The 24,368-nt window shown below is 26.8% G+C and overlaps 4 protein-coding genes across 4 annotated transcripts; 2 read left to right on the forward strand and 2 right to left on the reverse strand.

The window, feature by feature from the left end:
- Positions 1-8,491: 8,491 nt before the first annotated feature.
- On the reverse strand, positions 8,492-9,658 carry LOC127284290 (uncharacterized). Its single transcript, XM_051309679.1, has one exon. It carries the CDS (start codon positions 9,656-9,658, stop codon positions 8,492-8,494), a length of 1,167 nt encoding a protein of 388 aa, XP_051165636.1.
- Positions 9,659-10,319: 661 nt separating this feature from the next.
- Positions 10,320-16,656, reverse strand: LOC127284283 (uncharacterized). Its single transcript, XM_051309659.1, has 3 exons — positions 16,549-16,656; positions 15,839-16,086; positions 10,320-10,723 (listed from the first exon to the last, which is right to left on the reverse strand). The coding sequence occupies exon 3, from the start codon at positions 10,719-10,721 to the stop codon at positions 10,338-10,340; it is 384 nt and encodes a 127-aa protein (XP_051165616.1). The 5' UTR covers positions 10,722-10,723; positions 15,839-16,086; positions 16,549-16,656; the 3' UTR covers positions 10,320-10,337.
- Positions 16,657-17,877: 1,221 nt separating this feature from the next.
- LOC127284291 (uncharacterized) lies at positions 17,878-19,310 on the forward strand. Its single transcript, XM_051309680.1, has 4 exons — positions 17,878-18,041; positions 18,254-18,450; positions 18,601-18,831; positions 19,266-19,310. Exons 1-4 carry the CDS (start codon positions 17,912-17,914, stop codon positions 19,308-19,310), a joined length of 603 nt encoding a protein of 200 aa, XP_051165637.1. The 5' UTR covers positions 17,878-17,911.
- Positions 19,311-20,513: 1,203 nt separating this feature from the next.
- On the forward strand, positions 20,514-24,345 carry LOC127284282 (uncharacterized). The gene is made up of 3 exons (XM_051309657.1): positions 20,514-21,103; positions 22,382-22,606; positions 23,897-24,345. Exons 1-3 carry the CDS (start codon positions 20,795-20,797, stop codon positions 24,215-24,217), a joined length of 855 nt encoding a protein of 284 aa, XP_051165614.1. The 5' UTR covers positions 20,514-20,794; the 3' UTR covers positions 24,218-24,345.
- Positions 24,346-24,368: the final 23 nt, after the last annotated feature.

The following is a 24,368-nucleotide window of genomic DNA, read 5'->3' on the forward strand; positions in this document are numbered from 1 at the left end:
TAAACATAACTTTTTAACAAATAATTTTTTTGTTTATTAGTAAATTATTTTTTATTTATCGAGCCCCATTTTTTAAAACAATACAATTGTCAAACCGGTTTTTATTGTTTTAAAAAATGGGGCTCGATAAATAAAAAATAATTTACTAATAAGCGTATGTTCAAAAATTAATTGTTAAAAAGTTATGTTTAAAAAACTGATTTGGTTCCATTGGCTACAGTCAATGACTGTCTTCCGTCAATCCGCCATTTTAAAAAAGTGACGTCACGCTACGACATAAGTTGAACTACTTTATTATATTCTTTGCAAGGCCCTTGCCACCCAAAGAGTACGCATGTTGGCAGCAAAAATGTTCCACCTCTTGCTAACTTGGAATGCAAGTTTCAAAGGATGAGATATTGCAAGTTTGCAGCAAAATTGCAGAAATTGTATTAGAACATTATTATATTATTATTCAATTAATTAATTATTTATCAATTTAATTTTAGATACAAATTCCCTTTTATATTTGGTAATTTGGCTAAATGGAAATTCGGATGATTAGGTATTCGAATAAATGAGATTTCGGTAATTTGGTCATTTGGATAATTGGAAATTCGGCTATTTGGCAATTCGGATAAATGGGCATTCGGACATGGGTATTCTGATAAATGGACATTCTGACATTTAGCTTTTCGGATAAATGGGCATTCGACATTTTGAACTTTGGTTAAATGGGAATTCGGTCATTTGGGATTTAGGAAAAATTCATGCGCCTCCAAATTTGCAGCCAACTTGCAATGTAATAATGCAAAACTGGCAAAGCAAGTTTGATGCAAGTTTGCTGTCAACTTGTTTGCTGTATGGGCAGTTTCATGGAAGAACTGGGAAAACCTTGACAAATGCTGGGCTATGATTTCTGCTAGTCTATTAGTCAATTTATTATTAACATTTTTCAGATATTTTATTGTCTATTTATATTTTTAGGTCTTTTAACTCAAAAAATATTTTCAATTTTGTATAAAACGTTTTAACAATTTAATTTACATTTCTTTGTATAGATTATTAACATTAAAAATATCGTTTCATCACTAAACCAAAAGTCACGACTTCATTTTCTGATTTCTTTTATGAATATTTATTATTATTTGTTGTATTAATTAAATTTTTAATCACTTTTCACATTTTATAGTAATGAAGTAGTAACTTTTTTTGAACTTCAATGTTTTAGGTTATAAATAAAGATTTGTTGAATGGTTGAATCAGATTTCAATTTTTCTATATTTTTTTGAAAACAGGAAAGTTATTATAAAATTTATAAGTTTGTTTCGTGTTTAAAAAGTCATAATTAAATATTTTATACACTTACTTGTATCAAAATCAATTTACAAGAAGAATAAACTTTTATTCAAGCTGATGAAATATCAAAAGCTTTTAAAAACAAAAGCATACGAAATTTGCATAAACCTTACATGAAGGTAGTGTTTTCAAATGTATTTTTTGCGGTAAATAAGAATCTTGATTCTTTATTGTTTCCTTATGTTTTTTATGATTGATGATTTTTTAAAAAATTGAGTTATATTCCTTGAAAACATTTTTTTCATATTTGTTCTGAAAAATATTATGGCGAAAAGGTGTTATGAAATTTTTTGTTTTAAAAAATGTTATATTAAATTATGCCTTTTGAAATGAATCCCGAATAAAATGAATGTCATGAATTTTTAAATCAATGGGTTAATTTCTTTTCTAGGAGTGTAATTCTTAAAAATTATTCTTTATAACACAAATCTTGAAGTTTCAATTTCTCTAGCAGAATAGATACTAAATCTCTGTGAGCAGAGATTGTAATTATTATTTTAAATAATTATGTTTTAATAGTTTTATAATTTTTATATATAATTACTTATTTATAAATAATATTTGCAATAAACACGAAAAGTATAATAATTATAATATATGGACGTTCGTATTAAAAGGGACCACTTTGCCGGTTTGGAGTTATGTATTTGGGCATATTCCTTTCTTGATTTGGAAAATTTTGAGTGGTTTTAGAGTCTTATAGATGAAAAATTCGCAAAGCTTTAAGACTAAAGTTGGAAGTGTCAAAATACTATAGTTTTGAGAAAAACGAGTTTAAAGTTTGTTATAACTAGGGTTTTTTCAGATATTTTTCTTTATTTAAACAATGCCTTTTTCGAAATTCATGACTTAATTTTTCACATTTGTTTTATAATGCCAAAATAACAACAGGGAAGGAGTTGATTCAATCTTGTGTGATTAAAGTGATAAAAATTGTACCGAAATGGAAGACTTTGACCATATTTTGTTGCCTCTAAGAAAACAATTTAAAGGTATAGGTATATTTGTTTTGTTATATAGAACGCAAAAGATAACATATGTTCATATAACCTCAAAAACACTGCACAATTGTTTTTATCTCTCTATTTTATTGTTTTTTTTATTTTAATTTAAATAAAAAATTGTTTAACAAAGTTTATTTATTTTTTAAAATCGCTGTATTGATTGAATATGCTATGATAATTAATTATCTTAACATTTTGTGGTAATTTTTCTTAAAAATTTGTCAAATATATTAAAATGTCCCCTGTCGTGCAATAAAAACATGCCACATTGCTACAATTTGTTATATAAAAGTTTCAAGTCTCCGAATTTTGTATGCAAAATTTGCTATCCGAGAGAAAAGTGGGGAAAAATATGATAGGGTTGAGCGGGGTGATTGTGACCTTCTATAGGAGGTTTCATCCTTGAATATAAACTTAAAATATAAAGTCTTTTTTAACAGAAAATAAAAGTGTATTAAAATTTATATCATCCAATTTTGAAAAATTAAGTTGTAAAATTTAAAAAAAAGATATTTTCATCCACGTTTGGTGTCTTCTACTTTATACGCACTGAAGATTATAAATTTGTAACCAATTATCATAAACATGTGCAATATAGCTCATTTTAATCATAAAAACATTTAACAGAATTCTACTTTGATAAAGTTTGTTGACAATAATTTGTTTAAAAAATGTACACTTTGTTAATAATTTTTTCTCAAAAACATTATTCAATACAATATTCTCAAGTGCGAAAATCAATACGGGCCAATACTGGCAACTGTAGTGGCGAGTCTTGGCAGTCAATCTTGGCCGATAGTGGGTCAATTCTTGAATGTTAATCACGGTTGAATCTCGGCAGCCGTGGTTAACATCCTCGGAGCCACACCAATATTGGCGCAAAAACTAAAAACAACGAAAATATAGAAGCTAAAATAAACTAAATAAACGTTGTTATACGATGTTATATTAGTACCTAATTAATAACATAAAAATATATTTTAATAAATAACTATTAATAACATAATTCAATTATATGTATTAATTTAAATAATTAAAAATATACTTTAAATTACGTAGAATATTTATTTATAATATTTATCAATTAAATATGATATTTTCAGCCAGTTATAAACGGAAAAAATATTTTTTAATCTTTCAAACTATTATTGTTAAAACATATACAATTTTCCCTTATTAAAATTTAACTACATTTATTTTCACTTGTTTCAATAATAGAGTTCTATTTCTCTTTGCCGTTATTGCGCCATCATTGGGCCGAGATTTGGCTCATAATTGGCAGCCATAAATTGATTTTAAAATATTGGATACTTTGGCCGTTATTGTGTCATTATTGGGCCGAGATACGTCACGTCGTTAGCAGTGATAATTCGCGATTGTTGATTCTTTACTTGGGCCATTAATGCGCCAGTATTGAGCCGAGATTCGATTCAATTTCAGAAATTAGAGAAAAACGAAGAATCGGTGTGAATATTGGTGCATTAATGGGCTGAAAATTGGCCGAGTTTCAAAAAATAGGGAAAAACTGACTATCAGTGCCAATGTTGCGTCATTATTGGGCCGAGATTCGGTCCAATGCTGTCAATTAAAAGAAGGTTACACTTAAAAAGTCACTGGCTTGTTTGACAGATAAAAACAGTGGGCCAAGCACGGTAAAATCCAGTGCAGGCACAGGATTTTCAGGTGTAGGTACGCACCGAAAATTTCGATACATGCATTGTAATTCCGCATGCGTGCACCAACAGAGGGCGTTGAAATGCACGGAAAAAGATGGTGACAACTTTAGCACCTTATTTCTATGTGTCGCAACTTAGAAATAAGGTGCTTACACCGTGTTTTTAAGTGTAACCTTCTTTCCGTGAAGAGTTCCAGCTGACTCTGAGGAAGGTTAGTATATACTTTCTTTTTAGTTGAACTACGTACCACACTGTGTCAGCTTGACGTTCAAATTTTATATTAACGTTTTGTAAAATGGATGTATTTTATTACTTTTTCTCGAATTATATTTCATGGCATGTTATTATAATAAAATTTGTACAAAAATTCATTGCCTGTGGACATGTAAATAAATACAAGAAAAAAATAAATAAATGGAATTTTTTTAATATGTTAGCATACTAAGTCGACAATGAATATATAGACAATTTTTTAAAATTATTTTCTGATAACACAAAACGATGTTCATTTTAAGTAAATATAATCTAGTAAAATGAACATAATTGTAAAATGTTTTACTCTCTTAAAGTTATTGTGTACAGTAGGAAGTAATAATACTTTGTATTAAAATTGTCTTTTAGATGTTCTGGATGTTAATAATGTGGGAAACACATTAAATGACAGTAAATGTTTAAATAAAAATGCAGAAACATCATGTGGTATGTAAAATTAAAAATTAATTTAAAAAATTAATGAATTTTTGTTTGTTTCTCAAAGTAAAAGCAACCCTTACAAAGTGACAAGATATATTTTAAACATGAATACTTCTTTATGAGACAAGATGTCTAGGGGTTTTTGGGGTTGTTTAAGACAAATTTGATGCCAGTTTTTAAAAATTGAATAAATAGAGAAAAATAAAGCAGAGCCGTAGTAGATACTTTTTGAATATTGTAAAACATATCCTATTAGCTTCTAATATCTTATCAGGAAGCTTTCTTTTAACCATACAAAGTTGAAGGGCCTACTGGCAAGACAAACGTTTTTGTTGAGATTATGTTTAATTTTGTCATTGAAAATGACAAATGGAGCACATTACAATTGTATATTAATTTTTGGAAAATTTTATAATTTTAGTGTTAACAAATTTGTTTTTTTAATTTTTAGTTTTTTGAAAATAGCATTTCATCATTAAATATCATAAATAGAGCACAATTTAGCATATAACTTGATTTTTGAACATTTTCATTGTAGAGGCAAAAAAAATTTTTCATTTGTTTTTGTTTGGAATTTTTATTTACTTGAAAATTGACTTTCCTTATTAAACATCATAAATAGAGCCCAATGGAGTACAAAATTTAATATTTAATCATTTTTAATTTTTGACTTAAAGTGTTACATATCCCCTGCTTTTAAACATTTAATTTATTTCATTAAAATCATATCCCTGGTTTTTTAATAAACAATTTGTAAATAATTTGTCTCTCCCCTTCATTTTAAAAACAAAATTTGAGACTAGAAAAATATAAATAAAAATTGTTTTTAAAAACAAAATAATTTTTTTATATAATTACATTAAATATGAACAATTAATCTTTGTACATTAAAAATATTAATATTTGAATAAAAATAATAATCGATTTTCAATGACAAAGGTTGTAAATTATATTTAAAATTTTCATCTTTTACATTTACCCTATTTAAGACCACATCAATTGATTTGTTGATGAATATATTCTTGAAAAATTTAATCGTGTTATTATTATTTCAAAAATAAAAATTTTGAAAGATATGGACAAATCCACGAAACTTTTAATTTTTATGATCCTCGAATTGATCACTTAAAAGTCTATTATTTTAAATTAAAATTCCTTTTATCATTATATTCAACTAAATTATATACAAATTAACATTTATGTACAGTATTAGTACAAAATATTAATTTGCCAATTACTTTTATTAGTGCAAAATTGAAAAAGAAATGAAATTTCATTTGAAACGCTTATAAAAGTTTATATTCTTAATGATTTTATCTTTGAGGCGCGTAAAGTACCTCTACAGCTGCAAGAAAATAGTTAACAATCATATTTTTTTATAATTTTTTCACTATGCCATTATTATTATTATTTATTTTAAAAAAAATATAATTATACGTCTTCTTATGCAAATATCTAGTGCGGCGTAAAATAAAAAGAAAAATTCAATAAATTGGTGAATAGATAATAATAATAATAATAACTAAAAAAATAAAAATTCAAGACCTTTTTCATTCATGTGCCTCTAATTGTACTCCTGTAAGAGCAATTTAAATATGTTAGTAAAAATCGTGATTTCGTTTAAATTTATTCATTTATATGAAAGGCACAACTACAAACATACTCGAAACAGATCAATCTATAATGTGATTGAAGCATTTTCTTACAACTGTTTCAAAAAAAATTGCCGCCCAAGGATTTTGAATATAATCAATGTTATTAAGTTAAGAATGCGCAGTGGGCACAGAGACACAAGTTGTTTTCAGGACGTCTTTAAGACATCCTCACAATTTCTATGTCTGGCCAAAGTACGTCCTAAAAACACCTTGTGTCCCCGTGCCCACTGAGTGTGCTTCAAGTTTCAAAACTTATATTCTTAAGGGCTAAAATGGGCAATTACAAGATCAATCTTCTTACAAATCCGTATAATTGTGTAATTTTTTCTGCTGATTACGAAAATCACATAGAAAATTGTTAAATTATTCATTCACAGAAAACACCTGCTTTCAAATGGAGTATAAATTCCATATTGAATTTGATTCGCAATAAAAATGAAACTGAGATGCGCATCAAATTGAGTATGAAAATTATACTCAATTTGAAACCATGTTTTTTCGGTGTTTGTATGGTAAAAACCATAAAAAACCCATAAAGATCATTTCTTTCTGTTTTTTGCATTTATCTCAGTAAATATAAACAATTTAAAAAAATACTTTACACAAAAGTTATAGTTCTCAATGAAATATGTTTTTTCTGTTCTGTGCTCTTTTTATCAGAATTGTATATTTTTCAAGAAAAATGAAATAAACTGCAAATTGGTTTGAAAAAAAACAATTTTACATTCCTTACTTTTTCCAAATTCTGACGTGCTACGTAATTTCGTGAAATGTGATCGTGTTCAGCAGACAAAATTGCATTGGAAACCACCCCGATATATGAAAAATAATAACAAATGTCAAATTTGGTAGGTCTGTAATTTCTTAACAATAACGAGCTAAACATTGACGGTGTGAGCTAGGAATAAATGGCAGATACAAATTTGTAGTTCTAAAATATACTTGAACACATACATGAATTAAGTTCAATGTGCCTGTAAATTAAAAAACAAAAAATTTTATTGTTGAAAGTTTAAGGTTTCGTGGATTTGCCCATACCCAGCAAACTCATGTAACATGCATGTAACAGTTACATAACAGTTCTATGAAAATGTCAGCTTATTCGTGTAACTTGTTACTGGCATAATTTTTGCAGTGAAATTATTATTATTTTTCAAATATGAGTTGTAATTTGATTAAAAAAATGTTAACGAGGAAGCACGGTGTTCAAGAAATGAACATAGAAACAACTTCCCTTATTAGGAGATAATGTTCTTTTATAAAGAAGGATCCATCTTTTTGTTTATTTTATAATAAATGAAATATTTAAATTTTTTATCAATGCGTTGACTACTGGTTTCGAATATAAATACTTAATCATCATCATCATAATTGTTATTATCTTATAGCAAAGGGAAATGTGGAAAATATTGAAGAAAAATCTGAAAATAAGAGAAGTCCAATTCTTGTGAGAAAAAGGAGTCCAATCCTTGGAAGGAAAAGAAGTTCAATTATTCTAAAAAAGAAACGGTCCATGCAACATGAGTTTTTACCAAAAAAGTAGTATTTCACTACGGGACATACTTTTTCTTTTCGGACGCCGAAAATTTTAGTGGTGTATTATCAAAAATATTTTTTCCATTATATATTATTTTAAATGTTTATTTTAAGTTTATTAATAATAATAATTAATAATAACTGTAAATTTAAATTAAATATTAAAAAAAATTAATTAAAAATTGGATTTTTAGTTTTAAATCTTTTTGTTACTTTTTCCGCTTCAATGTTAGGGTATGTTTAATCTGTCTTAATCTATCTATCATTTATCTATCTACAAAGATTTAAGCAAAAATTCTCATGATAAAATTAAAATTTGGGATTTCTGGCAAAAGTAAGCACTGCTCAGTTTATTTAATTCAACAATAAGATTTAGAAGGTTAATGTCATAACTGTAGATTTATAAAATAAATAAAGTACAAGTACTCGGAGATGAAGTTTCTCTATTACGGATAAACCTTTAAGGGAATATCTATAATGGCGGCGAATATTGAATGAATTGGGAATTTTGAAATGGTCAAAGTTTTGGGAAAGCACGTAAAACAGATATTACCCAGCCGAAGAGTGGAAAATATTTGCTCAGGGGAATCTAGATTTTGTCAAATACACTGCCGCTACTACTGCCATACTCGATTTCTTTGATAAAAGGTTTAAGTAACTCTAGTGCCTGCCTCTGTTGATATCTCACACACAAAGTGAGAGGTAAATTTTTGTAGTTGCGCATACCTTGTATTATTCGTTTAAAAACTTGGTGTTTTGCTTCGAAGCGTAAACACATAAACGTACCTAGAGGACCAAAACGCCGAATCAATCTAGGATAGTGGATCATGAAATGTTGCTTCGGTATCAATGAGTCAGCACCGTAGAGTTCAGTAAAAGTTGTTAAGTAGTCCGCTATTAGATCACCCAAAGCATCGATCATACCGTAACTGATTTCATATCCGAAGACAATAGACGTTATTTCAAGTAAGCTTATATAATTTCTGAAGTAGGGACAATCTTCGTCTACGAGGTCTTGGATAACAAAAGGTAACATGTACGCTAGCATCCACATTTCAGATGCAGACAATTTCATATTAGCTCCAGGAGTGAGATGAGAGGCCTTCAATGTTGGTGGACGATAATCAACTTCGGAGTAGCCAAAATCAAAGCAAGATAATCTTCTGTTCAGTTCATCAATCGAAATTTTTTTTAAAATTACATTCTGACACAAGTGTTGTATAGTTTTGGGTATCACGCCCAAAATTAAATCATGGATGATATCTGAAGGCGCTCCTTCAGTTATGTCATGTTGATAAAGTTCATTTAAAATGCTCCTCCTGTTAATACCGTAATCAGTCATTAATTTCTCCTTTTCCTGTCCATCTGCATTTTCTATCATTCTTACTTGCCTTTCATGATCCTCTTTATTCCGCAACAAACTCTCGTCTTCCTCAACCATCGTATGGACTTGAGACAGGTCTGCAAGGCAATGACGACACATATGCTTTGTCTTTCCAAAGGATTCCTTAACTCCACATATGGCATTTTGCGCAGGATTGTCTCCTGCAGTGGCGATTAATGTACCTCTGATAAGCGTTCCATCTGCACGACTAATTCCACTTTCGATTTTTTTTAAATCTTTGACGACAGGTTTCATTATGTTGTTCAATCCATATTGCTTTACGTATTTCGATCTAACAATTGCAACTAAATGAATGTGTTGTAGAGCAGAACGGTACCTGGGATGTAATTGAAGTGTCGAAGCATAAATCATTAATAACTTTTGATTTCCAGCTGATTTCGAACTTCATCCATGTACAGCAAAATGCTATGGTGAGAATTGTCGTGTCTCCAGATTTGAGTTTTAAATTTTGATCCGTCTCGAAATGAGGATACAACGTCTTCCTTTGGATTATGATTATCTAGAATTTCAGAAAATGTTGGATTTTCAGAAAAGTTTCTTAAAACTTTCGAAAGCGGAACAAAGTACATTGCGTCTACTTTTGTTTTTGTAGGACGTTGTCCTTTTGTTGTCGCACTTCCGTACTTAACAAATCGCCTTCCTAAAATATGCTTTTTTGGCATGGTTACGTTAAATTGTTTTCGGAAATACTTCGTTCGTTTTTGTTTATTGCCAAAGTCATTAATGAAATTTATATTATCAACATGTTCTTGAATATTGAAAAATTCTTCCAGTTGAATATTTCCCCGTTCATCTATATTTCTTCTCACATCTTGTAAAGATGAAGTTACAAATTCTTTTTACAACGTTTTGCATCGATTTGAGAATTACGTTAATTTTTTCTTCGGAAATATTCGTAGTCGATCGTAATTGTAATAGAAATAACCCTAATACACGCTTTCTCATATTGTTTTCTTCAACAGGTTCTTCGTCGTCGTCTTCTTCTTCTTCTTCTTCATCGGTATTATCCTCGTCTGATTGTTCAGCTTCACTATCGCACTTTAAGTACAGATTCTTCAGAATCGTTCTCGTTACTCGAATTTTCTTCCCCACTCACATTTCTTGATTCTAAGTCCACATCATCTCCTTGAAGGTTTTCGATTAATTCATTCCGATCATCCACATCCATAGCATCATTCGGTTCAACTATATTTCTATTGAAATTTAAAATCGGTACTCTATTTCTGTGTCTTCTTGATTTATGCGATCTTAACGAAGACTTATTTGTAAATGATGCATCACAGTTGAAGTAATCACATACAAATCTCTGATTCATATTTATTAATATGTGATTTCTTTGAAGGTGGTCATTTTTCTCTTCCAAAGAATGGAAATAATTTTCGCAGACATCGCACTTCACTGGAAAGGCCTCCATTTCTAAAAAAAAGTAGATAAATGAATACATCTGTGAGTGTAAGAAATACTTATTTAAATTTTTCCTAAAAAAAGTTTTATAGGCAAATAGTTTTTCAGAGGAGTCTTACAATATGACAAAAAATTGAATAAAACAAATATTTTACGCATTTGCTTTGAGTTTGACCCGAAACTGAGTTTCTTCTAATGTTTCTGATACCGAAACAAAAATAAAATTCAATTTTTTTCTCATGACACTAAAAAACCGAAAGTAATTAAATGTAACTTGCGTTTCCTTTACAAATGTAATCAGGTATTACTTTTTTTGTTACAGAATAAGTACAGAATACATCTGTTAGTTTCATTTTGATTCTGAATCAGAAACAAATTACATACATAATTTGATATTGTTTTCAAAGACTGGGAGAAATTTAACGTGAAATGTGACAGAGAAAATGTGAAAAAATTAATTAAAAGCAATCTAAAAATGTAAATTGGTAGTATTTACGGCGTACATAAACTAATTAATTTTTATCAAAAAATAAAAAAAAACATATTTTTACAATTTTGCCTAAAATTTTCATAAAATAAACTCAATCGTGAAGGTTGTAAAATGACAGAAATGCTTCCCTATTTTTTTTAAATGATGTAAAAAATATAAATTAGCCCACACTATTCTGTGCAGGATATCTCAATAATTTTCTTATGGTTTTTTGTTGTAAATAGAAAATATAATCACAAAATCTTGAAGATCAACCTAAAAAACGTAAAAGAAACATAATTGTAAATTTTAGTGAAAATTTTTCTACACAAAGCAAATACACTTCCTGAGTAAGGTTATGAGATTATTATTTTGTTTATTTTTCATATGTCACTTTTCAATTTTTTAAATGGTTTTTTAAATAAGGAGGAAGGGGGCAACCTGGTGTACAAAATTTTGAGCAGTAAATGTTTTAGAACTACCGAAAAATGTCTGTAAAAATTTTATTTTCATAATTAAAAGGAGTTTTTTCTCTAGATTTTTCTGGCTCCTTAAGCCAGCCGTCCTTAAATATATTTGCATTAACGATATCTTAATTTTATACTAATGAGTTATTTAGTTTTTATTTATTTAAATTCAATAAACAAACTGGCGATTTTATGAAATCTATCTCTTCTAATGCACTAGGCTAAAAAGTAAGACTACGATGATGGGAAGTTAAATTAACACTTTCGAAATGTCTTAATTTTTCGAAGTCTATATTTTCAATTTGTATGCCAGTTTTTATTCTTGTTCGGAACCATAAATCTTTTGTAGATTAGAAATTGCACCAAATGTGGCTATCATGTGCCAACTGTGCGATGTCCGCGGTCTTTAAAAGGCAAACTGATGGCCATGTCAGCAGCTTTACTACATTAATGCAATCGCGCTATAAAGGAAGTCCTGCAGCCCCAATGTTGTGGTAAGTCTATAGTCCCGAATACGATACAGTTTTCTTCTCAAGGAAGTTGGAAATGTTTTATTCGTCTTCAGATGTCAGAAGTATTTTTATTCCACTCCAAGCTTAAATGAGTTAGTTTGCCTCAAGAAATACAAGTGAAATAATTATGCAAATAACTTGTTGATTTTTTTTGAGTAAAGTCTGACATTTTGAAACTGGCAAGTTAAAAACTTTGCACTGCGCGTTAGAAAGATTTGCAATTAGCAGAAAACATTTATTTGATTGGAAATTTTGTAACAAATTTTGAAATAATAATTAAATTTTTAAAATAAAGTAAAACAAATTTTTTTTTAATTTAATAGTTTACTAACACAAAAACTTTGTAAAAAATTTATAGAAAAAATACTGTGTAATCTTAAAAAAGAAACATTTTGTAATAAAATTTATGCTTTCTTGATATTGAAAAGAAAAATTTTCAACTTAAAATTGACAAGTCGTTCTCTGTCAAATTTTACTGAAGAAGAGCGCTGTTTAGGCTTCTTATATTGATCGTGAAATAGGGTGTCTAACAATTAAAAAAAATTCCCTGACTTACCCAAACCACGAAAATTAAAAAACGTCCATGTTTTTGATATTTAAAAAACAAATTTATACTTAAAAAATATAAAAACTAAAGGGCCTAGGGGGGTAGGCATTCAAAAGTTGTCCCCACATGTATTGAGCTCATATTAGTGCCATATAGTGCTACCCATATGAGTATAAATATATGGAAGTTTCAACCCAAAATTCGAATTCGTTAAGGAGTACTGAAAAAAATAAAAAAACTCATTTTTCTCGAAAACCACCTGACTGTTTTTAATAAATTTTTAAGAATACAGTTAAATTCTTTTAAAATCGGTTAAGTAGTCTTCGAGAAAAATAAGTTTTTATATTTTTTTTACCCAAAAAATCAGTTTTTTTTAAAAATATATTTTTAAAAAATCTGAAAAAATATATTTTAAAGAGGACAAGCTGAAATATTTTTTGAAAAAAGGATTGGAGAGGTAATTTGAATAAAAATTTTCAAAAAAGTTTTGTAAAAAATTAAAAATTTATTTTCATTAAATATATTTTGAAAAAATTTTGAAACATTTTTTCAATAATCGCCTTATAGTTATTGATACTATAATTAAATTTTATTAAAATCGGTTAAGTAAAAAAAAATGTTTTTTTTTTATTTTTTATCCAAATAAGTCGTTTTTTCAAAAAAATACATTTTTTAAAAATCTGAAAAAAATATGTTAAAGAGAACATACTAAAGCATATTTTGAAAAAAATTTGAGGTCTAAGTTTTAAAAATATTATTAATAAATTTTTGGAAAAATTCCAAATCTATTATATATTTTGTTTTGTTATTTTTTACCTAAGAACGTTATTTTTTTTTAAATATATTTTTTCAAAATCAGAAAGAGATATATGTTAAAGAGGACATTCTAAGGTGTTTTTTAAAATAAAAATTATAGGTTTAATTTTAAAAAATTTCCCCAAAAACATTTTTCCATTTCAAAATTAATTCTGATTTTTTTTGCAAAAAATTTTGAATTTTTTTTTTTAATTGCCATACTCATATTTACAAAATTTTAATTTTTATTACAATTGGTCTAGTAGTTTTCGAGAAAAATGAGTTTTTGGATTGTTACCAAAAATATTCATTTTTTAAAACTCCAGATAAAGTATATGTTAAACAGTACATGCTAAGATATTTTTTAAAAAAAATTTTAGGTTTATGTTTAAAAAAAATAAAAAAATAAATTTTTTTGAGAAATTCAATATTAATTTTTTAGTTTTTTCTTGAAAAAAATTTTGAATAATTTTTTTTAATTATTGTCTTATTGTTTATGATAATATAGGGTCAATTGGGGTAAATGTAAACGGATTTGCTTAGTTTCGACAATAACGTAAGTTTTTTTATTTTAAAAAGCATTACTTCCGGTTTTCTTTTTCATAAACTTATTACTTTAGCTCCATAGAACAATTTTATGGTGTATTAAAAAATACAGGTAACCTTGAATCGCTAACAACTGCTGTTTACATTTAGCCGGAGATTTTGCAAAAAATCCAAAATCTCGGGGTAAATGTAAACACCTTTATTTCTCCGAAATGTTTAAGAAAAAAGTTATCTAAAATAAGTTTCTTGTTTTTTTTACTCAAAAGAGTCGTTTTTTGAAGACTAGATTTTTTAAAAATTTGAAAATAATATGTTTTAGAGGACATACAAAGATATTTTTAAAAAACAATTATTATAAGTGTAATTAAGAAAAAAATCCCCAAAAAATTTTTTTATTTCAAAATTAGTTTTGGTATTTTTTTTCAAAAAATTAAAAAAAATTTTTCCTTAAGTGCCGTACTTATCATTTATAATATATTTAAATTTTATTAAAAAAGGTAAAGTGGTTTTCCAGAAAAATTAGTTTTCTTGATTTTGCTTTCCCACTTCATAACTACCAAAGGAATTCGAATTTCAGGTTAAAACTTGCAATGTTTATACTCATATGGGCACCAATATATGACACCTATATGTACTCAATACGTGCTGGGTCAACTTTTGCATGCGCTTAACCTCCCTAAGCCCTTTTTCTCCTTTTGACAGCCTGAAACCTGATGACATTTTAAAAGAAATGAAATCTTAACGAAGAGAACGATTATTTCTCAATTATATTAACTGAAATTCAACAAAAATATTCCGACTGAACAAATATTTTCCAGAAAATTAAGGAAATTCTCTTATTATTCTCTGACTTCCCTGACCACGAGACACTTCGTGAAACGTAAAATTTACAGATTAGTCGTTGAAATTTCATTTCCGCAGCAATGAATATTAGAATTTAAAACTTTAAATTAACAGAATGTAGTACGTATACTATAAATATATGGCTGCAAATTTAAAAGTAAATTATTTATCATATATTATTTTTCCAGGCTTTTAAAAATGAATTCTTTGCTTTTTATTAAAAGACTATTTAAATCTCCCTATTCCAATGTGTTTCTAAATTTTTGATAATGAAATGATTATAGAATCTTTTCTTATTGAAAAAAAAGACTGATTGAATTATCTTAACGCATTAATGCACAATGTTAACTTTTTCGTAAAACTATATTTAAAATACTTATTTTTTTAAGTTAATAAAAATAAATAAATAATTGATAAAAACTGAAGTATAATTAACTTTGAAAAATAAATTTTAACAAAATATTTTAATACATCGAATGAAGAAATTTATCAATTAAATTTCTAGGAATTAAATATAAAAAAATTTGTTCTTTTATAAAATTAAAAAAATATATAATTATACAAAATTGAAATAAAATCTAGATCTATGATGAGCATCTGAAAGTTATATTAAAAAATTTCCTCGTTAAAAAATTAATAAAATCATATTATCATAACTTTCCGATGAAGAAACAACCTACCTGTATTTTAGGTTATTTATAAATATTAAATAAATATCTTTTTGTAATTATAAAAAAGTCAATGTAAATCACAAAATGAATATCTGTAAATTTCGAAATTTAATTAAAGTTAATAATTCTGATTAGTACAGAAATAATAGTTTCATCTTTACAAAACTAACTATATAAAAAAATTTAATTTTATGAAAAATGTAGATGTAGATAGTGTTTGTTAGAACAGTAACATAAAATTTCCCTAAAAATTATAATGATTCTTTGTCTTTATCACCTTTATATATCGTTTTGGAAATTGAAGCCTAAGAAGTATTCTTATTCCGAGTAATAATTCGACAATTTAATCATCAACAAAACACTTGATAACATTTTCCAATGTCCAGTGTAGTCTGTTTTCAGATTTTCCATAATTAGATTTCTAATAATTTGAAATATACATCGAGTGTCAATTATCGTTACGCAAGGACATTTTCGTATTTTTCGTAAATATATACCCAAACAATATTCATTATTTCTCAGCATCTGCAATCACAATATATATATATATATATAATTGTAAATAAGAAAAATATAACTCAATTATCTCTACATTTTTAATGTAATTATTATATTAGTGCATAATTAAATAGAATAAAAAGCAAGAAACTTATTTGTATTGAAAATAAATGTGATCAGGAACCTAAGTATGAAATCATTTTAAAGTTAATTATGTGTCAGTTTTCCAGTAATTTAATTTATTTTTTAATTGTGTAACAGTTAAAATCACTTTTTATTAAATATTTCGGATATATTGAAGGCTTAAACATAAATAGTTTATATTGATAATTGATTTCTTTTCTAAATTTTCATTTTAAAAAGTTTTAACATAACCTAAAATTTTTTGCTTCTTAGGTTTCTTTATTTTATACGCGTCAGAAAAATAAATTTTAGAAAACGAAGATAAAGAAAAGATATTTGGAAATTTATCAACTTTAAATTTCTTACCTGAATTGAACATCACTGAATCTGATTTTAATACACACTATTATTAAAACACATGTGTTTATGCAACAAGTCAAGGAGATCGAAACCGGCGTGACGTTTGCACACGAGCGAAACGAGTGTGGTAACCACAAGAGTCGGAACTCCCCTAAGATACGATCATAAACAATTTTTATAGCACCTTGAGTCAAAGGCTTAGAAAAAAAAAACATTTGTTTTAATGTTCTCAAAATTAAAATGAGAGGAAATTGTATTTTTAGGGATAAAGAGTTATTTTCATCCTAATTTCTTTTCTCAACCAACCAGTCAGTCCTTAGTGGCTACGGAGAACTAAAATTGGTAACACTGCTGGACGAGGATTCCCGTGTTAGGTTAGTCTGCCGCGCAACACGTGTTGTTTACAAATATAATTCAGTTTCGAATTTAACCAACCAATTGACATTCATTTGTTTATAGTAACATTTTATTAAACAAATGAGCATTAGAGGATTGCTGTGAGTTTCAGTGAGTTTCTTAAGTGATTAAAATTCCGTGCGTCGTTGCAAGATAACTCAGAGGTAAATTCTCCAAGTGTATCTATTTCTCAGAATATACGATAAGTATTATTAAGTTTAACTCTACTTATTATTTAACAATTTTAATTTTTAATTTTTTTAGAATCACAGAAAACAAAAAGGTTAAAAAATTTAATCAGACAATTCTGGAAATATTTTCTTTGGTGTAGAGCAATTGCACCAGCGAGCAAAGAAATTGTTAAATTTCTATGACATTTAATAAATTACTAACTTTCACTATATTTTAAAAAATATGTTGTTAGGTTTCTAACTTTTTTCAAATCTTTTTTGCAACATTTACATCATATTTAAAGTTCAAATTGATTTTAAAAATAATTTTTGAAGATTGTAATAGTAGGTTACGTTCGATAACAAATGTACATGAGATAAACAGAATATAGATTAGAAGCGATTGTACATTTAACAAATATTTTTCGAGGTTCAATTAAAAAAATTTGCACAATAGTAAGTTGTAAAATTGTTTAAAAATATTTGTAATATTTACTTAATTATTTTGACCTGCTTAGAGCATCGTTTTAATGTAAATCTGTTATGTCCTCTTCTGGTGAAAAAAAAAAAATTCATTAAGTGGCTAAATTTTATATTGATTTATTTTAATATACTTGAAAAAAATGCTGAAAATTACTCATTTTTTAAAATTTTTAATGTGCCCCCCCTCCCTTAATATACTGAAAGTATGCGATTTCTCAAATGGTATTTTACTTGTGATAACACTTAAGTTAAACATCCTGTTATTGTACTTGAAAGTATTGAACAATTAATTGAATATATAAAAAAATTTGATTTCAGAAATGGATAACGTAGATAAGTTTGGGGTTAAACGGGGTAGGTGTGAGTGTGGAAATTGCCCATCATACTGTTTCAGCAAAAGCAACTTGTGTTCTTACTGCGAATGTGTTCCTGTGAAACACATAAAATTAGGTAAAATATAAATAAATAAGGCTGTGAAATTAATAAAAATTTGAAAAGCTACTATTTAATTAATTCGTTTAATTTGTATTTTAACTCGTCTATTCCAATTGAATGTTAAATTAAGATATCTGTTAATAATAAACTTTTAATTTTAGTTTATGTTGAATTTATGAAAATTTTCGTATCTTATTAATTAAATAAAACTTAAACCATTTTTTTAGATAATCATTCAAATTCAAATGCTACAATTGAAGTAGAATCATCTAATGACGCATTTCCAACTGAAGCGGAAGTCTTCGAAATTTCTAAAGAAAATGAACATAAAAATGATTTAAATACTGATGGTAAACTCCCAATTCCAACGGTTGATGAGCGAACACCTTACTCGAACTTACCACTTGATATTCAAGAGAAATTGGTAAGAACGACATAATTTTCAATTGATTCTCAAAGCCCCAGGTCCAATATTAACAGTTTTTATATATTAACTATATTTTAGATTTTCGATTCCTAATCTTCTTTTTCCTCAATTCCTTAATTTCCTAATTTTACTTCAATTATCATATAGAATCAATTATCTCGACTGATTCCTGATTCATTTTATGAAAATCGTGAAGCAGATGATAAAGTTGGACTATATTCGAAAATGGATCGAAGTGAATTTAATAAAGTTAAGCGCATTTTGGCCGACAAAATAATAAAAGCAGGTTGTACTTCGCAAGAGGATATCACAAAAATTTCGTCTTTAGCCATAGCCAAGTTTCCGGGATTGAAGGGTGATATTAAAGAGAAGCCTGCTGTAAGTATATTTAGCCCTCTGAGTAGACACTCATTTTATCAATCACGTAGTTCACACATAGGTCAATTTGACCCCACATTAAATTCGAAAATCTGCCGTTTTAAAACTTCTCCGATCAAATTTTAAAAAGTTGAATTTTTATATTTAAAGTCTATATTTAAAAATATTGAAATATAGAAAAAAATGTTGAACAAAATTTTTCTTTAAAAAAGAAAAAACAATGCTTAAAAAACAATATTATTTCTTATAATGTATAATACTTTTGTGTTATATGTAACGTTTAATAAACGTTACATAGAAGAATATAATATATTCTTGAATAGTGGTATAATAATATGAAAATTAATTGCCTATTATAACTTGCAAAATACGATGTTTTTCAAGTTTACCGGGATGATTTTTATTGTAAATGAAATCTTGTCAACAACACACAGGATTATCGTACCCAGGGAGCATTGAAAAGTTTTGGTATAACCTAAAACTATCATTTACCGGTCTTAAAAGAAAAAAATTTTTCCTATTTTTAAAAGATATTCCTGTTTTAATTCTAGATTAAGGTCAAAATGACCCCGAGTGTACTTAAAAGGTTAAAATTATTAAAAATTTCTTATACATGGTAAATAAATAATAAATTTTTATGAAGTTTTTAAAAAATATTTTGTAAAACTTAAAAAAAAACCAAAATAACAAAATTATATTTTTCATTTTAAGAATTACGTAAAATCATTATCTGCTCTATTTAGTTCATAAAAGACTTATTGAATTTTAAATAAAAAACCAAAACTATTTTGAAAAAAATTTTGTAAGATATAAGTTTCCTGGAAAAGTAATTTAATTCAGCGTAATTTACATTTAAAATATTAGAATTTATTTAAGTTTTAATAATGAACAAATTTTCAAATGAAAACTAATTAAACAATTTTATTATAAAATTTTTAAATTTTTGATGCAAGTTTGGTTCTTTTGTAAAAAAAATTAATTGTTCTTTGCATTATAATGGCACACCATAAAAACGAGAAAATATTTTCTAGGTTTCTCAATTTAAAAAAAAAAGAATTATTACACTGTATTAATGTACGATTCCACGTCAGACTTCGATTCACATTTCAAATTCTGGCAACACATTCTTTGTTCTTCCTTAAAAAAAAGGTATACGTATTTTTTTTAGTGGCATAATTTTCAAAAATTTAATTTTTTAAAGTAGTTTTTTTAAATGACCTATAACTCTAAAATTATTGATTTCAAAAAAAATTTGTTCAAAAGAAAAAAAGTTTGATTTTTCTTCAAATTTTTAGTAAAGTAAACGAAACAATAGTTATTTGTGTGACAAGGGCGCAAAAGTAGGGGAATCGAGACATGCGTGAGTTTGAAGCACGAGCGAAGCGAGTGCGGCAATCACACGAGTCGAGATTTCCCAATTTGCGCCCATGCCCCACACATAATTTTTTATAACAATTTGCGTCAAAAACTCGACTAAAGTGCTGTTGGAGTGGGAGCAACTGTGCGTAAAAGTACGATTTCCCCTCTTTTTAAGCTCTAGAGCAAAAAATGCGCTTTAGTCGAGTTATTAACGCAAGGTGTTATAAAAAAAAAATTTTTTTCGTTTTTATTTAGGTTTTTTATCAACGAATTTATGAGTTCTAAAGATAAAAAAATTTAATGTTTCAAAAATCAAAAATAAATAAAAATAAAAAAAATTTCTTTTAAGAATTTATAAAACAAAAATAATAATTTTGAAAATTCATAATTCAAAAATGTGGCTACCAGAAAAAATATGAAAATAAGTGTACCTTTTATTCCCTAAGGAACGAAAAAAAATGTCTGGCCATCTTCAAAAGGTCGATTGAAATCTGACGTGAAATCGTCCATTTACATATTACAATTTTGTGAGTATTTAAGTAGCTAATTTTGCTTCTTTTATATAATTTATTTTTCCTACTGTGTAATTGGATTTAAGGAGAGAATGAGAATTGCATTATCTTTTTGCCTTAAAAATATAAAAAATCGTGATCCGAAGTCCCAAGTGAAGTATCCTAATTCATTTAAAAATAAAAAGTCTGCGAAGAATAATGATAATGATGACGATGAAAATGTTGCCAGTCTTGATGATGCGTGTATAGAAATGAGAGAAGAATATTACAATATGGAAATGGATATAGGAAAACTGAAAGATTTATTAGTGAAAACACGTGAACAAAGGCAAAGAGATGTGAAAACTTTATCTGCTCAAGAATTATTAATAAAATATACACCCTTGAACGATAAGGAATTGGTATGATTCATATATTTTAAAGGATGTATTAAATTTCAAACAAATCGATTGTGAAATATTTTTAAACATTTAAATACTGATACAAAAAAAATAAGTTTAATTGCAATTTATTTTTTACCACACTGAAAGAAATTATATATTAATATTTAGTAAATATTTTTCAATTTAGGGAAAACGTGTTTAAATGTGAAATATTGATATAAGAATACTAATTCTCAGAAAAAAGTTTGTAGAATTTTTAAAAATTTTATTAAGGTCCGTTAATACATTTACGAAGTTTAATAAAATTTGTCATTATTTAATAAAATCTTTTATAAGATTTAGTATTTTTATATCAATATTTCACAATTTGACACGTCTTCCCTAAATTAAAAAATATTTACTAAAATTTCTACTGTACTTATTGAACTTTAGTATATAATTTCCTTCAGTGCATTTAAAAGTACATAAAAATGACATAAGCATCTTTACATCTTAAATTTAGGTAATGTCCGTCAAAATTTTTCTGTTTGTATTTTTCTTTTGGATCGCGTTCCTATCAGCAATGGATATTGCAGGATATAGGACGGACGTCCCAGTTGTTTCCAGAAATTAGGATACCTCTAGGATGTCCATACAATATCAACAAATATCCCTAGGAGATCCTATGGATATCCTAATTCCTAAATATTCATAGGATGTTTGTAGGATATCTAAAATATCCGGATGTTCATAGGATTTCGCAGTTTAGTTTCAATTACAAATGTGAATAATATTACAATTTTTAACGTTTTCTAAAATTTGGTTTCACTTTTAATTATTATGTTACTTTTTAATTTTTGTTCTATTTTATCAAATTCTAAAGTATTTAAAAATTTGATTTCTTTTTAAAATTTCTTCAATTAATAAATTTTCTTTTAGTTTTAATTTCGAAATATAAAATTCTGTTAATTTTCTTATTCTTGATTCTTTATTCAGAAATGCTTTGGGTTGTCTGATAAAGTTGACTGAATGTCATTCTATAATAATTGACCACAATTTTGTCACTAGATTTGAAACTTCTTCCACAAATTTAATATACTTTTTTTCATATTTTAATTGATTAATTTTAAAAAATATTGATTTTCAAACAATCCAATAGAAATTTTAAACAACAATCCACAACTGTTTGGTTACAAATTAAATAATGTTCAATGAATTAAATAACAAATCATTGAAAGATATTTTTAGAATCAAATTAGTTGTGGCCTGTTTATGAAAATATGTTGTTTTGATATTATATTAATTAAAATTTAACAGTTTATTTGGGAGTTCGAGCAATTAGTCCAGATGCGCCTAAAAGACATGCGACAAAATTTGATTGATTCAACGGGAAAAATAAACGCAATTCTTAAAGAAAAAATAGAAGAAACTGCAGACATTAATAAAAAGGTTATTCATGTTCTGAAACAACTACCGAATTTGATCAACTCAAATACTAAAAAAGGGCAAAAACGTGAATCTATTTTGGAAATGGAATTACAGGTAATTATAATTTAAAAACTAAAGCTGATACTTTTGTCTTTTTATATATTGATGAAACATTTTTTTTATGTTTCTTTGTAAATTGTGATTTTTCATTTTTATTCATATACAAATTATTTTTTTATTTGCAAAGTATAATTTGCATTTAAAAACTTGTATCTACGAAATAAATAATTTTTTTTTAATTTTTACGTAAATATAATTTCTAGTTTCATCACAAAAAATTAAAATCATAAATTAACTAAATAAATGCTACGTGTAAATTATACAATTTATTTTTATTAAATAAGATTTTTTAATATTGATTCATTGTTTGTTTTTTATTTGGCTTAACTCATGAAGATATTCAGTTTTTTCGAATAAATATTGTTAAGCTTGTCAACAGCTTGGGGAAAAGTTTCAATTAGTTATTAAAAACTGTGTCAAAATCCAAGATAAAAAAAATATTTTTCCCGTTTTAAAGGTCGCTAAAAATTTTTCAAGGCCGTGTAAAAAGTCTAGCTTCACTTTTCCTTATCTTGAGACTGTTAATAGCATGACTTTTAAATATTTTAAATATTTTTTTTTAATTCAGACTACATGAATCCAGAAAAAAAGCCTGGCTTTACTGTTTCTCGCTTTAAGATTGTAAAACTTCTGGCTTTAGAAATTACTTTTTTTTAATTTGGATCCTACAAACCCTTGCTAGACTTTTTTATTCCCGTAGATGATCAAACACTTGCTTTTAGAAATTCATGGGTAATTTTTTTTAAATGCAGATTTTACAATAACTGAAAAAAACTTAGCTTTACTTTCCATCGTCTCTACATTGCAACTTACCCTTGAAAAGTTAGAATTTTTCAACTAAAAATTACCAAGTTTGAAACACACGTTTTTGATGGTCTAATTACAGTGAAGCTAGATATTTCCCATTCCCTGGAAAATGTTCATAATACAGAATAAGACCGGGCCATGTATTTTGTTTGTTCTTGTTTTTTGTCACGGTTTTTTAATGATTCTTAAAATTTTTACCCCAGACTATTCCTGGGATTGAATTGTTTTAAATATTCTTTAAATTTTGTAATGATTTTAAAAATCATTTTCAATGAAGGTTCTATAATATTATATCATTGTTACTTACTAAAGACCATTATTGAATTTTAATATACTAGTTTTATTCTTCTTTCCTTTATTATTTTATTTTGAATTTTTTTTTATTTTTTTACTATTTTTATCAATTGAAACTAATAATTATTTACTTTATTTGAAAGACTTTGTCATATTTTATTATATTATTGTTAACTTTTATAGGATAACGCACCTCCGATGAATAGAGCCCCGATGCTAATCGCAGCTGATGTTGACGGCAACCAACTAAAGTGTTACGTAGATTCAGAACCCTTACACTGCTCAGACCCGTTAGAAGCTGTATTGCTATTAATCGGATCCTACTATGTCTTTAATATCAGCTATGAAAAACAATTCCATTTGCAATATATACTTTTAGAATATATGATTTTTGGAAGTAATGCCACGCGTATAGCTCCAGGAAATTCTAAATATTTATCCATTTTAAACATTATGGATAGAGCCAAAATATGTCTAGGATATTATCAGATGCCTTCAATCTAAAAAAAGAAACAATAATTTTGAGGCATGACGTTTGGCCACATAAATGATCATCAAGATAAAATGTTAATATATTCTTAAGTAATTTAAATGAATTTAAAACATTAATTAAGTACGTTAAATTGAAGTTTATACCGAGTATTTATTATAATCA

Source organism: Leptopilina boulardi, unplaced genomic scaffold (genome assembly GCF_019393585.1).
Source record: "Leptopilina boulardi isolate dan_hultmark-lab unplaced genomic scaffold, ZJU_Lbou_2.1 LbouV2_322, whole genome shotgun sequence".
Taxonomy (NCBI): domain Eukaryota; kingdom Metazoa; phylum Arthropoda; class Insecta; order Hymenoptera; family Figitidae; genus Leptopilina; species Leptopilina boulardi.

What these genes read in the sequence shown, in the direction of transcription:
- LOC127284290 (XM_051309679.1), bottom strand. Translation starts at nt 9,658, where the DNA reads ATGATTTATGCTTCGACACTTCAATTACATCCCAGGTACCGTTCTGCT.
- LOC127284282 (XM_051309657.1), top strand. Translation starts at nt 20,795, where the DNA reads ATGAGAATTGCATTATCTTTTTGCCTTAAAAATATAAAAAATCGTGAT. An exon ending in CCTTGAACGATAAGGAATTG is followed by an intron (nt 21,104 to 22,381) that starts GTATGATTCATA and finishes AAAATTTAACAG; the next exon opens with TTTATTTGGGAGTTCGAGCA. An exon ending in TTTTGGAAATGGAATTACAG is followed by an intron (nt 22,607 to 23,896) that starts GTAATTATAATT and finishes TAACTTTTATAG; the next exon opens with GATAACGCACCTCCGATGAA.
- LOC127284291 (XM_051309680.1), top strand. Translation starts at nt 17,912, where the DNA reads ATGGATAACGTAGATAAGTTTGGGGTTAAACGGGGTAGGTGTGAGTGT. An exon ending in TGTGAAACACATAAAATTAG is followed by an intron (nt 18,042 to 18,253) that starts GTAAAATATAAA and finishes CCATTTTTTTAG; the next exon opens with ATAATCATTCAAATTCAAAT. An exon ending in ATATTAAAGAGAAGCCTGCT is followed by an intron (nt 18,832 to 19,265) that starts GTAAGTATATTT and finishes AACAACACACAG; the next exon opens with GATTATCGTACCCAGGGAGC.
- LOC127284283 (XM_051309659.1), bottom strand. Translation starts at nt 10,721, where the DNA reads ATGGAGGCCTTTCCAGTGAAGTGCGATGTCTGCGAAAATTATTTCCAT.